Below are 16,089 nucleotides of genomic sequence, written 5' to 3' on the forward strand. Positions count from 1 at the left end.
TATACTTGAACAACTAGTATGGAATGAGTATCACATGCTGTCATTCAGTTCCTATATGAACAATTTATCCTGACCCAGTACTGTAATCTCTTGCCCAAGGTAACACTCCAAAAGCTAAGGCATCAGTGCATTACATGAAGACCTCACTTAAAGAGAGCCAGGAATGGGTAGAGACGACTGAAGACAGTCAAGTCAGGCTGGCACAGCAATGTCTATTTCCCCTTTCACCTATCTTTTTAATCTGTAAGAAAGCTCCATAGCCTGTAATACCACAAATTACAAAAGGTGTTTCTCTTCTATCATTTTCAAATCAAGTAAGTAACTGGATGAGCTATTACTAAAAATGAGTCTCTTACAGACAGTTATAGAAGATTCTCCTTTTGAGTTTTATTTGTTTACAGCAACATGAAGTGCATGTTTCCACTTAGGTATTTTAGTGCAACAAGGAAATCCATTACTTCATCAAGCTTCAGCAAGGTGATCTATGTTTCTATATGCAATGAAAAAGATTATTTAACATGTCTCCCTTTGTCGCACAACAGTTTAAAGCTTCAAAACTCTAAGTAAATACTTCTCACAGAATTAAACAAGCAGACCCTTTGCTTGATTATGAAATGCTTTTGTTGGATGAGCTAAGTGTTTTCTGCAGTAGAACAATTCATTTGTAAGCCACAGGCACTACTACGAGAGTGGTATCAGAGCAGAAGTGGTGACATTTTAGTAGTCTGTGCAAGAATTCCACTCTACTTTTTGGAAGTTGCATATCTTGAAGATACATTCTCCCAGTTGATCACATTCCAGATGGCCTTCAAATAATCAGGTCGAACATTTTTATACTGAAGATAATAAGCATGTTCCCATACATCGATTCCTAGCAAAGGAATGAGACCTGTAAAAACATAGGGGGATAGATTTTGTAACTCTATGAAAACACACTTTACATGTAAAGTCTTACATTGCATCCCCAAGTTGTACCTGATTTCTGAGTCTTTATCTGCAGGAAGACAAAGAGCTCTCCAGCACACAGGTGCTTACTGCAACATTTTACAGAACTGTTTGCTCTCCACACACACACACACTGCATAAACTGAAAGAGCTGATTACGATAAACACCTATGAATACTCTACAACTGCCTTGAAGATGTAACTGAAACCAGATAAAGTAATCTTTGAAAGGTTTACACCTTTTGAACAGTTATAAAGGCATTTTCATGAAAGTTACACCATGAAGGAGTCTCTTGCCATGCCAGCTTGCTTCCAATATTTTAATCACAAGTTCTTCATTAAGTGTCTAATAACTTTCCTTGCTTTTGTGCTACAATATCCTTCTCACTGAATTTTAATGGGGACTTTTCATGTACAGGAGAGGTGAAATTTACCCACATTATGCTCTATCTCCCTATCTAAAATTATTCTTTTCTTTTTCCCACTGATAAGCAGGACATGGACTGCTGATGATACATGAAATTCCTTGTCATTCTCTATGAATTCTACAGCGCATGTTTTAAAGACATCTGCAATAGGGTTTGGACAAACAGCCACTGCAGGCAGGATCCTCACTGGCCATGAGCTCTTCCCTCTGTGGAGAGTGTCCTGCCTGCCATCACTGCCATGTCACTCTAAGCAAGTAAAAATATCTTCAGAAGTGATCATGGCCAGTATTATCCTGCTGGCCTAGCTGTAAGATTTAGTCCCATCCAAGGTTGATTTAATTGACACTCACTACTCTTTATCAATATTAAGGAAGCAGATTATAAGCCTTCCATTTTAAAACCAGCCTATGTAGTAACAAGAGTTACTATGTACACCTGCCCCTCTCCTGTTGTCTGGCCTACACTGACAGTTATGTGAATAGCCCCTCTGCCAGAGAAAACAATCTAAAGGCAATAGGTTTAATCTTCCCCAATATAGGCAAACTACTCCAGTTACTCAAAAATAATCCAAAGGAGCCCAGGCTAAAATTACTGTCTAACTGAGAGCACTTTCACAATATGCCCCATCTATTTCTCCTTTAACAGACTTTAAACCCCACTGCTCTTCATAGTTTTTAAGTCCTGATTTACAAATGCTGTTTTAAAAATTGCAACTTTTTTTTTTCACTTCTGCTAGTAGTAATATTCAGCTTTCCAGCCCTATTTACCCAGCAATTTCTTCTCAGTATTTGTCCACAAATCCCTTTTCAGATCTCATACACTTGCCTGGGAGATCTACAAAGAGAGAAGCAGAGGGGAAGGAAAGAAACCTGACCTGTTGTTCCTTGCAAAGGGTCTTGATTTGCACAAGCTGCTATTTGTAGGCGTCCCTGCTCTTTGTTATAGCCAAGCCACCCCCAGCCTGATCCTTGAACACCAACTGATACGGCTGTCAGCTTCTCCTTGAAGTTTGCGAAGGAACCAAAGTCACGCTTGATGGCTTCCATCAATTCTCCTTCAGAAAAAGCACAGAAAGATCACAGAACATCAGGTACTTAACATCTTTCAATTTCCAGCTATGACCTGAAAATAGAAGGAAAGGGGAGCAGAAGCATTTCAGCTCTGTGGGAAGGAAGTGTCTAGACACTAGGAAGTAGTTCATCAGTAATTAACAGTTCTGTCCCAACCTGCTTAAGAGGGCAAGAAGACTGGAAATAAATTAGTGCAGCAGTCAAATATGCTGTCCTCAAAGATACAGTCAGGGTGCTATCAACTGGACATTCAGCTGACATTCTTGTCTAAAAAGGAAAGGGAATGCCACAGAGGACTAGGAAAGAATATAAGGAGCTAGTTTGCAAACCTAAAAGGACAACACTAAGTAGCTGTGATTTGTCTTAGTACAGTGAAATATTTGGACATCTTTGATATCAGTATAATGAACCTACACAATCGTAAGAGGTATTTAATCACTTCCCTCAGATTTTAGATTTACATCTGCTTCTACAGTTAAGTAGTCTATTTGATATGGGTAAGTAGGCTCTGTGATTAAATCCCTTTATTATTATTAAGCTAATCTGTGCTGGAACAAAGGGAACAGGAACTAGAATTTTTGAGTGTAACAATGCACTAACTACTTCTTTTCCCCTACACCCTAGTACACTGGGGTTTTCAGATATTTAAGTGTTAAGTGTGTTCAAAACCTGAAGGTGTCTACACTCCTTTCTAATTAGCATGTGTAAGAAAACTTCATACAGTGCAATGCTGGAGAATTCTTCATTCTTCATTCCTTCCACCTTCAGACAGATGGTCTTGAAAATCTCTTGGTGATAGCTGCAAGTGCATCTTAAGACGGGCTTTAGCAGCCTTCCTACAAAAGCCTTGAACCATTCAGTTGAAACTGAAAGATGACATTTTAGGCTTACTGACTTTGACAGAAACTTCACAGAAATTGGGAGACAAAAATCAAGGCTTTAAAGCATCTTTTTGGAGAATGTCATCTAAAAACAAGCTCTATCAGAAACGGACTGATACCAGAACTGCTTATTGAAATTTCAGATTTGAAGCTTCAAAATTTTATGCTCTAGCCTTAACCAGATCATCTTCAGAGCACTTTGTACTTCCATGTTAGAGTCAAAAGGCGCAAGTAGATGTCATCTATGAACACTGAACTGGAGTACAAAGCACCTGAAGCTCACCAGTTTACAGACAGGCATATACCTAATTCAAAACCCCTCAAGTTTAACACAACAGCTTTTGTGAGATCTGCATTATAGAGCCTTTACCTTTAACTGCAGGTCACTACTCTATCCTTCCAAAGGGGATTTCTTCCTTTAGGCTTTAACTGCTAAACTGTCCCTATACACATTGGAGCCACTAGGCTGGGTGGTCTGCAGCACAATTCCTCCCTTTCTGTGAACCAAGTACATATGGCAACTTAATTAGCATCGCCTGGTACAACTGTTTTCTCTTATGAAGACGGAAAGGACAATATACAGCAATAGCCAAGTATTTTGCAGTGTACACATAATCAGCTTTAGAAATTAAAAATACTTAGCACAGGGCTAGCTTTTTATATTCCTCGCTTGCATCCAAAAAACCCTGAATTCCTCAGAATTGTGATAACTGTCATATGGAAAGGCAAATTAAGTCCAAAAAAGAAAGATCCTTTAGACTCTTTCAAAGAGAAAAAAGATCATCAGTTCTACTAGTTAATTAAAACTGAAAACCACTGTAACAAGCACTAACCTTTAGGCTCTCCTCCTCCATTAGGAGAAAGGTTTGTCCAGAAGATGGTGTGATTGATATGACCCCCACCATTGAACTTCAGTGCAGGCTGAAGTGACACCTGAGCTGTAACATCACCTAAGGATGCAGAAGATAAAAATACATAGATAAATAAAACCATCATAATCACCACAGTAGTCAGTAAGTTGCCACTAGGCCTCCATCGATCTCCAAAATCTTTCAAGTCTTACTAGCCTATAACAGGTCTATGGAAAACAAGGTTTGTGACTGTTATCCATATTTTAGATAGTCACTGACAAACCACATTAAAGATTTCTTTATCTTTGACCTTTCCTTACGCTGTAATGATATGTGATCTGCCACTCTTGCAACTATCAGGCAAGCCATACTACACATACAAGATCTACTGCCATTCTACAGCAGAATAAAGCAACTAGGACAGCCAAATCACTTTAAGGACCCAGCACTTGTAAATTGCTCAGTATTACCACTACAAGACAAGAATGTTGTTCACCCATTAGCTCACTGATTTGCAAACTAAGAATTTTTAAACTTCTTAAACAATTTACTAGGCAGTGAAAGTTGATGAGTACAGCGAGCACATACATGAACAAAATGTTCTTCTGCCTCTTATTTTTTGTTTTGTGGTGGCTTTTTTGGAGGGAGGTACTTGCAGGAAGAGATAGTGGCCCAGATCACTTTACTCCACATGACAGAACCCTGTAGCTGAAATCAAGAACAGACAACCCTGTACTTCCTCTCCACAAAATGTCATATTCCTTAAAGAATTCACTGGTGCCTTGTGCCTCTAAATGGTGTTGCATCACTTCAACACAAGTGTTTTGAATGCTATTTTGGCTTTTAAAAGAATTGAAACATTTCAAAGATTTTTGAAGTTTTTTTCTACCACATCAGTGGGGGCAGCTGTTTCCTCCACTCTCTCTCAGGAATGAGTGGTAGAAATCTTCTGATAGCAGTAAATGAGCAACCTTAACACAGACATGAAGGCAAGCTGCAAAGCAGTAGCACACCTGTCACGAAGGTTTTAATACAGGATTCCATGTTCTCAGCATCTCCTCATACCCTTCAGAAACTACAGACAGCTACAGGACTGGAACAAAGCATCTAATGCAGTTAGTAGAAACACTATTTGCTGAATTCAGGTATCAAGTTAAAGATGAGACATCTCTCATTCCCACTCAAATGGCATCTTTGGCACATTTTCCTTGAATTTTGCGTGCCTTAATGACACTTTAAGTTCATCCAGAGCATACAGCATATCACAAGCCAGAAATCCAAAAATAACCCAGAATGTCTTTAACATCTTCAGCACTCTTTATTCCATCATTCCTTAGAGTAACCTATTCCTAAAACCACTAGGAACCAGAGATGCCATTTGACCATTGTCCTTAAAACACAGTATTTGTGGTGCTGTCAGATCAGTCCTGCTGAACTCTGCACTGGAAAAGACAACGGGGGGAAAAAAAAAAAAGTAACTTGCCCCTAAGTTACAGCAAAAGTATCTTGGAATTTATTTGTATACTGAGTCCCTGGCCTTTGCTCCAGCTTACCACATTCCTCAACACACAGAGGACAATTCAGCAAACCAAAACAGGCAGCTTAGGGGTGCTCAAGAGAGTAGCCAGCTCAGCTTCTCAGTCTACCGAGATTCATTTGTTTCCTCCTAAGAGCAGTTAAGTAAAGCACCACAGGTCACATGACAGTCAGAGCAGGGAAAATTGTGGTAGGCACAAGTTTTCACTGAAAATAAGATTCAGTTTTTATCCTTCAATTAGCAGATCTTGCACATTTTGATGGACCAGTAATCAGAACTAGTTTATGCTGAAACAAAGTCCTGTGCTGTACCCCTAGCACAGAAGTACACACACATTTTCGAATAAGCTGACATAATAAGCCAATGGGACTCAACTCAGGACAGTCTTTATTTGAATTTTCTATGCAGATATAGATAGGTGAAGAACATGTTAAAGATAATGTGAAGAGAACACTTTTCTTTCTATTGCTAAAGCAAAAGCCATTGACAAGGTTCTGTTATCCAGAAGAGAAATTAGTGATCGGCCGTGCTATGTAACCCAACACTGAAAAGCAGCACAGAAAGATTTTTTGATCCTGCTTAAAGAATGGAAAAATAACGACAATACTGAGAGAATAAGGTGGCAATTCAGAGTCAAAAATATCTCAAGTGTCTGGTCTGCTTTGGTGTGCATTACCACCACCAATACATTACCCATTTGCAAAATAATGCCTGCAAAATTGTTAAGGAAAGATTAACCTTTACCTTAGATAGACCATTTCCAACAGCAAGCAATGAGACACTATCAAAGCATAGTATTTTTAAAAGATATCTCAGAGAATCCACAACACTGCAGATGTTTCTGCTAACCGGAAATTCTGCCACCACTAGTGGCTGAAGCCTTAGTCATTAAACAGCATTAGTAACAGCCACAGCAGATACACTGTTTTCTTCAGGCTGCCTCCTCAATTGTGTTTGCACTAATTAAATCTCCTGGAATACAACTTTTCTGTACACTGCTGGCAGGACAAAGCAGCAGCCAATCTTGATTCCCTGATTCTTAATCAAATCTCATTAGTTCATTAATTTAGACAAGTTATTTTTAGGCTTACTTAGGCAAAAATCTCTATAAACTTTCATAGGTAACCAACATTCTCTATGCAAGCACACTGGCAATTATCAGGGGTACAGGGTTCAAGTTTACTCAGATATTGACAATTCTCTTTCATTCAAGCCCAAGCAGTTAAATTACACTGTGAAGCTACGTGGCAACCAGACAGAAGGAGTCTATACACTAATCACTTCTTAGAGGTAAATTGATACTCTTTAGAAAGATCATCACAACAGAAAAACACTTCAGAAAATATTCTACTTTCTTGAAAAGATATACATGTTATTTCACACATTTTCATCAGTCCAACCGAAAGACTGAAAGGAGATTTGAAAAAAGCATTTAATGTTTCAGTGTAGTTCTGCTACAACTCTAAAGTTTTCATAGAAGTCAGCATATCTCAAGATGCAATTTGAGATCTTAACAAAAAATTCTATGATGACTTGCTGCGTATTTTAGTATCTCACACCGGCATGAAACCTATATGACCCCTTAATCTGACCCAGTGGCATAACTGACACCCAAATTCAGATCTCTTCACTCAGTGTTGTATATGTTAACCACACATTTGTCCTACCTCCATTTGTAAACAAGATTATTTCACAAGAATCAGTGTAGCATCTGATGTGAAAACCATCAAGGTGCAGAAATTTGTCTTTATATGTTTGTTACTAACATGTCATTATAAAGTATTTGTTTAGTAAAATGACTGCAATTTCCTACTGCCTCAGTCTTTGGTTCAAGTTACTAATGTAAATATGGACTAAATCCACAACAATCTATGAATTTTCTTCTAGCTTTACAGTACTACAGAGAACAGAATTCATGCTTTTTAGTTATACCTAGTTTCCAATTACCAGCACCACTGAAGCTTACAATGAAAGCTTGTTCCCAATAATATTTCACCTTATTAAAAAATCCAAAACTTTTAAAAAGAAATTATTTCCCCTAAAAGGAAGGGCTAACCATTTTTTTCTCTTACGTCATCTGTGTCAACTAACTTCCATTTCATCTGTTGACCGTGGATATACAAACCTTTTGCCAGTGCCTCTTTGTATTTCTCCTCCGCAACATTCAGGTTGTTCACATAAGTGGCATGATGTTTGCTGTGGTGCAGCTGCATGATCTCTGCATTAATATGAGGTTCCAAAGCGCCATAGTCATATGGCAAGTCAGGAAGAGTGTGCTTTTGCCTAGAGACCAAGCATCCCAATGGTGCTGTCAACTTGGCACCGATTCTAGAAGAGAAAAAAAAGAAAGCAGTCATCTTATTCTGTACTTAGGTTTTACCACTGAAACCATGACTGTTATGATTAGCTGCTGTAAGTCCACACGGTGGTATCTTAGATAAAGAAGTCAAATTTCCATTTCTCTGAAGTTCAAAACAAGCACACTCTGTAACTTAATTACAGACATGAATTTACATACAGGTCACAGATCTAGGGCTTCACAATGTAAAGCTGCCACTTCGCAAATCAAGCCCCCAGGCCCCTGCAGAAAGTCACACGCCCTCCCACACATGTGGGCAAGGCAAAGGTAGGGAGAGGAAGGGAAAGCCAGCAGTAACATGCTGACATTCAAAGCTTCCCCTAATCTTTATTGATTAAAAACAGAAGCCAAAATGTCCCTGGTAAGTTTCCCTCCCTCCCTCACTATGCAAAAGGTCCCTGCATTGCAAAATAAAAAAGTTGAAAACCCCACAACATCGCTGTGTTTTGTCAGGACTGAACGTCTTTAGCATTAACTCTTCTTGTGCCAACACACGTGCTTCCCTGTTCCTATGGCGGGTATCGGAAAACCACACGCTGTGTGACGACAGGGCAGCCGCGATGTCCAGCACAGAAAACCACGCAGGTTCTGGTTACCCTTCCCCATTTTAACACTTTGCACTTGCCACAAGACGTAACGACGACGACTATGATGAAAGGAGAACTGCTGGGCCAGGAAGAAGGTCAGCTCCTGACGCCCCTTTACGTTTCACTGGTGACCTTGGCATAAACCAGGGACAAACCAGCAGCAAAACCTCGGTGCCCTGAAGAGCAGCGATCCTGGCATGCAGGGGCGAGAGAACCCGGCGGCACTATGTCAGCTGACAAGAGCTGACCAGAGCCTGGGAGGGTGAAAGGGCAGCTGCCAGCAGCCCCCCGGCCACGCCGCTGACCGGGCCGGCGCCGAGCCCCCGCGGACCAGACAGCAGCAGGACAACCTCCCTCCTCCCGAAATGGCGGGGAACCGCAGAGTGGCGGTGAACGGCTGAAAGGCAAGGAGGGAGCGACCCCACCACCTCCTTCCCCTCCCGGGCGCTCGGGCCGCGAAGGGCGACGGCGGCGCGGCCGCCGCCTCATGCTGCGGAGCTCTGACCGCCATTACACTCCCCCACCCCTCCGCCGCTTGGTTCTCACCTGCCCGCCGAGGCGAGGCGGCACAACATGGCGGCTCTCTCGCGGCCGGGCGCTGCACCGACGGCGCTGCCGCCTCTTCGCCCGCCCCCGGCGCCGCCCGCCCCGCCTGCCGACGGGCAGCTGAGGGGGCCGAGCCTCGGCGAGTTGGAGGTTGACACAATGGTGCAGTCACCTTATTTCTTCAGATTGGGAAAAATACTTTTTTTTTTTTTTTTTGGAACAGTCTATGTAGCACAATATTATAAACAGAACCACCATAAAGAGCCGTTATCTTAAAACTCAGGCCCTCAGTATTGCAAGCTGAGGAGGAGAGGACTAGCCTAAGAGGAGTCTCTCCAAGCGGAAAAGACCCCAGCCAGGAGCTTCTGCCTGTTGTACAGCTGTTGGGCACCGGAAAGGATACAGCAGCACAAACCAGCTGTATTAAGCTCTGAAAACCTGCCTGGCAGAGACATATTTCTGTCAGTTTACTGGCAGGACCAGCAGCACTTGCAAATACCTTTTCAGCTATTTTGTCTACCACTTCTTTTGGTTCATTTCTGTTTTCCTCATTTTTGTGCGCATTGTTCCCCATGTTTTCGTTCTGGTAGCTATTCAACGGCCTTTAATGCTGATGAAAATCCTTCATTCGTGTACCTTAACCCCATCAGCTAAAATAATAGGTATGGTTAGTGAAAATGAGTTCAAAGACCAGTTAAAAATTGGTTCTCCAGACAGGTCGGTGAGGAGAACCCTTCCCTCAGAGTTCAGAGGCACTCCGCACCCAAGACAAACATTAGGTAAGATTTGAATTTTATGGAAATCATCTCTGCTACCACAAACCCCTCTTTTGGTTTTTGTCTTTTTAAATAAACATGTATATTCTAAGATCTTACAGATTTACCAGACTGTAAAAACATATCACAAAAATTCAGTGGGGGCTAGGTCTGAACAATCTTGTTGAAAAATAAATTACCTTATCTTGGAAATTGCCAGGAAATCCACCTGGAGACAACCACACTGGCAACCTCAGCCCGCTGCAAGTAGAGCAGTGTGTGTTCATCCCCCTGCTTCCTGATGGACCCTAGAAAACCACATCAATTCAGCTTCACCCTTCCAGCAGTACTCTGCAAATCTGAGCAGTGAAAATAACTGCTTTATCAATAGATATGACAAAAGGTGAATTGTCCAAAATCAACAAGAGGTTTGGAAATGAGATTTCCCCCCAAATGCTGAAAATATATACAACAAGATTTAGGCAGTTTCTAATTTTAAAGATGAATATGTTGTATTTATTGGTGATCAATAAAATGTCATTTTTTGTTAGTATGTGCCAACTACCTTCAGGATTATTATATGTCATAATATAGGCATTGACAGCCAGACACGAACATGTGAATATTACAGGTTTTAGCATTTCTGTATGTATTGTATCTATATATTGTATACTGCAATTCACTGATGCTTTTTGGTAAGTGTTCCACTAAAGTCAATCAATTATATGATGCATTTTGTTATTAACTGGTGCAGTTGCTGCATTGCTTTAATTTTGAAAAAAAAAAAAAAAAAATCAAACAAAACACCACAGCCTGCTTATTTAGAAGATACCCTCTAAGCAGAGGAACAACGGGAATGGCTTACCTTGCCTTACAATTATTTTCCTTCAACAAGTTAAGCAAACTGCTAGTCTGAGGGTATAATTTGTTTCTATTTTTTTTCAGCTCTTTAGCCAAGCTTTAATTTTTTACTACTTAAGTACCACACACTCTTGAGAAAAATCATCTTTATATGAGGTTTTAAGACATGAATGTCCTACAGCAACTAACAGATTTAAGTAGTAAGCTGTCACCACCTGAAAGCTAGAAATTTTTTAACCTTAGTGCAATTAATATTAGTTACTGTAACTCCAAATATATTTTACAGCCTTCTAATTCCTTATACTAGGTGAAAAGACGTCTACCATTTTTCTGGCATGAGTTGCTTTCATATTTCAGACCAATTTGAACTGTAACCACGGATTTCCCCATAAGGCTTTTTACCATCTATATTATCAGATAAAGCCATTGTTATAACCTATTATCAGCATTTTAAGCTTCTTAACAAATATTATATTCTACCATGGACAGGATCCAGGATGTACATATACACGCGCTATGGATAATCAAGCAGTAAGATACTAAGACCAAATATAAACCACCAGCAACTACAGATCTAGATCACCACCAGGGATTTTTGTAGACGAGAAATTACTTTGGGTGCAAAAAGCTGGTACTTTTTTATACAGATCCTTGTCACTTCCCTTTCATGCATTCAACTAATAACTGCTACTTTTCAGGGAATGAGGGCTGCAGTAATGTTCAAAAACCAACCAGGTATCACCAATGGAATTTACGCTTCCAATGACAACTACTAAGTGGTTTTAATACATTTAAGTGAACCCTATGAAATTAAAATAGCAGTGATACATGGATTAGCATGTCTCTAATACAAGTGACAGCAGCTACTAGAATTTTAATTACATCCACTTCTCTTGGACAGTACTACTGCAGATGCTAATACTCATATGCCATTTAAAAATGGTACCACAGAAACTCTTCTACAATCTAGGAATTCATTACAACTGTGTAAATTTGAAAGAAATTCAAGTATGTCCTAGGACTTTGAACCGTGCTTAAAAGCCAGTGCTTTTTCATCTCCTTGCTTACATGCTACCATCAGAAAAGTAGGAGATAGAAAATAACCACCAGAAATTCAGATTCTGAGGAATTCATAACTCACTGCTACTGAGCAATAAAAGTATGCTTAATATAAAGGTAATGTTTTCATTCTCTGCACCTGTTAAGAAGTCAGTTCCCTCAGGTAGGCATTTAAAAACAATAGGAGTTATAACTAGTTTAAGAAGCTGAATTACTAACTCCTTAAAAATTTGTAGTTTAGTTTGTGTATTTACCTTTTGGATACTTCTAGCTTTTTGGGGGGGTTTTGTTTGGTTTGGGGTTTTTTTAATCTTTATAAAAGCCAGGTTCCAACTCTAAGGTTTACTTTTGTTAACCTTTTTTTTTTTTCTTTCTCTTATCTGCCAATAAGGACAAAACCTGTAGAATAAGCACTATAAAGGCTGGCCCGAAATTAGTATGATAGTACACACCTGTAACTTCAGGTTTTTGGCATAAGCTGTATAAGATAGGATTGACACAGGAACAGATTCAATAAAAAAAAAAGCAAGTACTGTAGATACACTGCATACAAATAAGCCATGTAAACCAATGCAGAACCATGAGGAAATTACATTATTAAAAGTCTTTATTTAGGTTTGGTCAGTACAGGTAAGATAATATTGGAGTCACAGAGCAATATGCATAAACAGGATACAACAGTTCTTAAAAACTGAGTAACTATGCACACAATTCATAAACATTCGGTCACCTAAGGAGAAAAATGCACAGATGTATGGTGGGAAAAACTGTAATTAACACTGAAACTACTACAGGACTCCTTCAGTAAGTCCATCTTTTAGTGATAAAACTACTGTACTGGGCAAACTTGGCAGTCATAAACCCACAGCTATTATGACAAATCTTGAAGGTGGTGTAAGTATAACAGTATGAGTAAGAATGCCCTTACACAGCACAGGTTCTAGATATACACAGATTTGTACAGACATCATTTATGTTATACTTTATGGAAATAATTTCCATTTCAACTTCACATTAACTCATATAAAAATAACTTGAGCTACACAAACGTCCTTTTAGCAACATTCAACGTAATTAACTGTTAAAATTTCCAAAGTGGCAGAGGTATTGAAGCAAAAAGAAACCCACAAAAAGGCAAAATTGTGACAAGTATGCACTATTTTAAACGGCTTCTGGACAGTATCCTCTCCCAATTTAAATGACACTGTATAAAAATGTTGCAGAAAAATGTTACAAAACTGAACCCTGCACATTTACACTGGAGTCCAAACCATTCTGGACATGACGAGAACCCACAGTTCTGTTACCTTTCATGCTCACTGTTTTCTCCTCTTGAGGATCATGATTGGAGTCTGTGTCATTTGAGTGGTGAGTGAGAGAGTTTTCACTGCCAGTGGGAGAGTCTACACTTTCATACCCAGTACTGAGTTGGTTTATGTAGCTACCGCTTCCTCTACCAGTTCTATCTTCAGAGTGGTTGGACAGCTTATTACCATTCCCTGGAGAAGCTGGGAAGTCATCTTCCGTGCCGCTACCCTCCCTATAAAATCCAGGCCCAGACGTCCGCTGATGGGAGGAGCTACCATTGCTTGGTCCGTTTGCCAGACGGCTGCAGTCTTTACCCACAGCCTCTCCCTGGTCTGTAGGCTCAGAAGATGGAGTCCTGCTGGTACCCGGGTTGGAGGCCTGGGACTGCTGCTGCTGGTACTGCGCCAACTGCTGGCGAGTCTCCTTCAACTGCTGCTGAAGAACTAGAATGGTACTCTGCATACCCTCTACCTCCTCATCAAGCTGGATGATGAAGTCATTCAATTCTATATAAAGAAAACACATTTGTTGCAAACACTTAATAGCCCATATATAGCTTTAATCTCAGACAAAAAAAATTAAAATCCTGTTAACATTTTATGCTGAAATTTTCAAGACACTGTTTTTCAGCCCTCAGCTGTGCACTGGTTTTGTTACTCTGCCTCTGAAGGAGGAAATGCTTAACTATCATCTACATACTTTTTATACTGCTACTCAGAATACATGGGAAGAAATTAATTTCTGGGCAAGAAAGGAGGATATCTGGAAAACTGATCAATTTCAACAATTAGTATTCTGCAAGTAGACCCTTGTGTATCTACTTTTACTCAAGTATAAAACCTTAGCAGAAATACTGTAAAAGTGATCATGAACCACATCTGTATATAAGATAGATTTGAATAATTACAAAAGACTATTCAGTGACAAAAAAATATTTTAGTCACATTTCAAAGAAGCTTCACCACTTACTGGTTTTAATCCTTTAAATCCTGCATAACAGGACACTAAAAGGCTTTCTTACCAACAAAGCTGTTAACTAATTCCACAGGGTGTTTCAGTACTTCTATGTACCAAGAAAAACAATTTTACAATACGGATTGCATTTTGGAACAAAACAAATTTGATCTGAAAACAGTAGAAGAAACACTGACTCCCTCAGTCTTCAATTCAACTGCACCATTGATATGACAGAGAAAATACAGTGCATACTGCTTATTATTGTAAAAATTTGCAAAATTACAAGTGTTCTTGCTGCTACAGAAAAAAATTAGGAAAACTGCTATTGCAGGATTATCGTCACCTTTGTTCATATGGGGAAGAAGCAATAGGGGCTAACGAACACATCTCGGTTCTGGAGCTTACTTTACTACATTCAAGAGCAGAAATCTTTAAAGAATATCCACACTTGCTGCACTTCTGAACTTGATAAATTTAGACAAAGTGCATTATCTAAATAGTAGTTAAGAAGCAAAAGGGTAACTATTCCAACAACGTATTACAGAAAGAATCACTTACTTTAAGAATTCTAGTTATAATACATCATTTTATACTGCTACTTTCTCAAAAATATGATCCTATGGGCAGGGGAAAGATCTATCCTTAAAAATACAGGAGATGTCAGACTTCGATAATGCCAAATCAAGTCTACACTATCTTACAGACTTCAGCTGTAAAATAAAAACATACCCAGGTTTATGTGATGTCTAACTAGCTCATGTCCCAAGACTTACTGTAATAATCAGATAACCTACTCTGTATGATTGTACCAAAAACCCACTGATTCTATGCAGAACTCTCAACTGAAGATTTTTTTAAACTTGCATTTTCCCCTCCATTTAAATTATGCAAGAGGTCAGAGTTTATTATCAATTTCAATTTAGGTTTAACAATGTTGTAAAATCTGGACTGTGAAAACAATAATGAGGTATTTTAGTTCATCTGAGTTACCTAAATGCAAAAAAACCCACCACCCCATTTTTTTTATTCTTAGGCAGTTAAAATGTTGCTGATTTTTTAAAATTAATTTCAAAATGAGTCAGTTAACAAGCAGCATTGCGTTCTCAGTGCATGCTTAGCTTCATGCAACGTTAACATCTTTCATCTTACCACTTCACCAGTAATATGTGCAGTCTAAACATTCCCTATTAAATACAGCAAGACCTACAGCACAAAATCCAGCAATTTCAAATTCAAACGCTGCATTACTGGAGCTGCAAATCCCACCAGTCCCCCAAAGTTAAGTGTTTGTTTGGTTTTTTTTAATCAAGACTACCCGTGAAGACTTACAATTGTCATATTTTACTTGATATTGCCCTTTCATTCTGGCAAAAGTGGTTTTAGAGCACGTGTATCATCAGGAAATTAAAACTAGCAGAAGTGCAAGGCAACTTCCATTTTCTTAAAAAAATCCCTTACCATCCTGACTGCTTTTAAGTTCCTCACTATATTTCTTCTGTAAAGCCAACTCTGCCTCAAGCTGTGCAATACGTCCTTGGGACAGCTGCCTTCCAAGCTCTTGATTCTCCTGGAGAAGCATTCGACACTTCGCCATTAACTTTTTGCCTGTTTGGCTGCAAAGGAAAGAGCCATCTATCACAAAATGAATATAAAACCTTCAGTAATCTTCCTCAATCACAATTACAGACAGAAAGGAGATGCAATTTCTGCATGTCACAATTCAAGAAACATTATGCCTCAACATAATTGTCATAGCAGAAAGTCTCCCTATAGTTACCACGTGCTGTTCCAATGCCAGCTGATCTTCTGCCGCTGTCCCATAAAGTGGAAGGCAAGTTTTATTACTGCAAATATGAATAAGCATATTCTTTTTTTTGATACCAACATCTGGATTATCAGTATGCACAATCTTGCATGTATTAATTCTCAAAAGAGATAAATATTT

At 39.3% G+C, this 16,089-nt stretch overlaps 2 protein-coding genes and 1 long non-coding RNA gene across 3 annotated transcripts in view; 1 reads left to right on the forward strand and 2 right to left on the reverse strand.

The window, feature by feature from the left end:
• Positions 1–362: 362 nt before the first annotated feature.
• On the reverse strand, positions 363–9,328 carry SOD2 (superoxide dismutase 2). Its single transcript, XM_074862954.1, has 5 exons — positions 9,205–9,328; positions 7,838–8,040; positions 4,158–4,274; positions 2,248–2,427; positions 363–889 (listed from the first exon to the last, which is right to left on the reverse strand). The coding sequence occupies exons 1-5, from the start codon at positions 9,231–9,233 to the stop codon at positions 744–746; spliced, it is 675 nt and encodes a 224-aa protein (XP_074719055.1). The 5' UTR covers positions 9,234–9,328; the 3' UTR covers positions 363–743.
• Positions 9,329–9,665: 337 nt separating this feature from the next.
• On the forward strand, positions 9,666–10,685 carry LOC141940994 (uncharacterized). Its single transcript, XR_012628179.1, has 2 exons — positions 9,666–9,983; positions 10,180–10,685. It is a non-coding gene; the product is annotated as an uncharacterized LOC141940994 (long non-coding RNA).
• Positions 10,686–12,468: 1,783 nt separating this feature from the next.
• WTAP (WT1 associated protein) overlaps positions 12,469–16,089 on the reverse strand; it is a 28,823-nt gene continuing 25,202 nt past the window's right edge. Inside the window, exons 7-8 of the mRNA XM_074862955.1 lie at positions 15,603–15,757; positions 12,469–13,693 (exon numbers count right to left, since the gene is read on the reverse strand). Of these exons, the coding sequence (XP_074719056.1) occupies positions 13,110–13,693; positions 15,603–15,757 (739 nt within the window). The 3' untranslated portion in view covers positions 12,469–13,109. The remainder of the gene's footprint in view (positions 13,694–15,602; positions 15,758–16,089) is intronic.

The sequence above is a fragment of the Strix uralensis genome, chromosome 3, assembly GCF_047716275.1.
Source record: "Strix uralensis isolate ZFMK-TIS-50842 chromosome 3, bStrUra1, whole genome shotgun sequence".
Taxonomy (NCBI): domain Eukaryota; kingdom Metazoa; phylum Chordata; class Aves; order Strigiformes; family Strigidae; genus Strix; species Strix uralensis.

What these genes read in the sequence shown, in the direction of transcription:
- SOD2 (XM_074862954.1), bottom strand. Translation starts at nt 9,233, where the DNA reads ATGTTGTGCCGCCTCGCCTCGGCGGGCAG. An exon ending in CGCCTCGCCTCGGCGGGCAG is followed by an intron (nt 8,041 to 9,204) that starts GTGAGAACCAAG and finishes TTTCTCTTCTAG; the next exon opens with AATCGGTGCCAAGTTGACAG. An exon ending in TGGAGGAGGAGAGCCTAAAG is followed by an intron (nt 2,428 to 4,157) that starts GTTAGTGCTTGT and finishes CTTTTTCTGAAG; the next exon opens with GAGAATTGATGGAAGCCATC.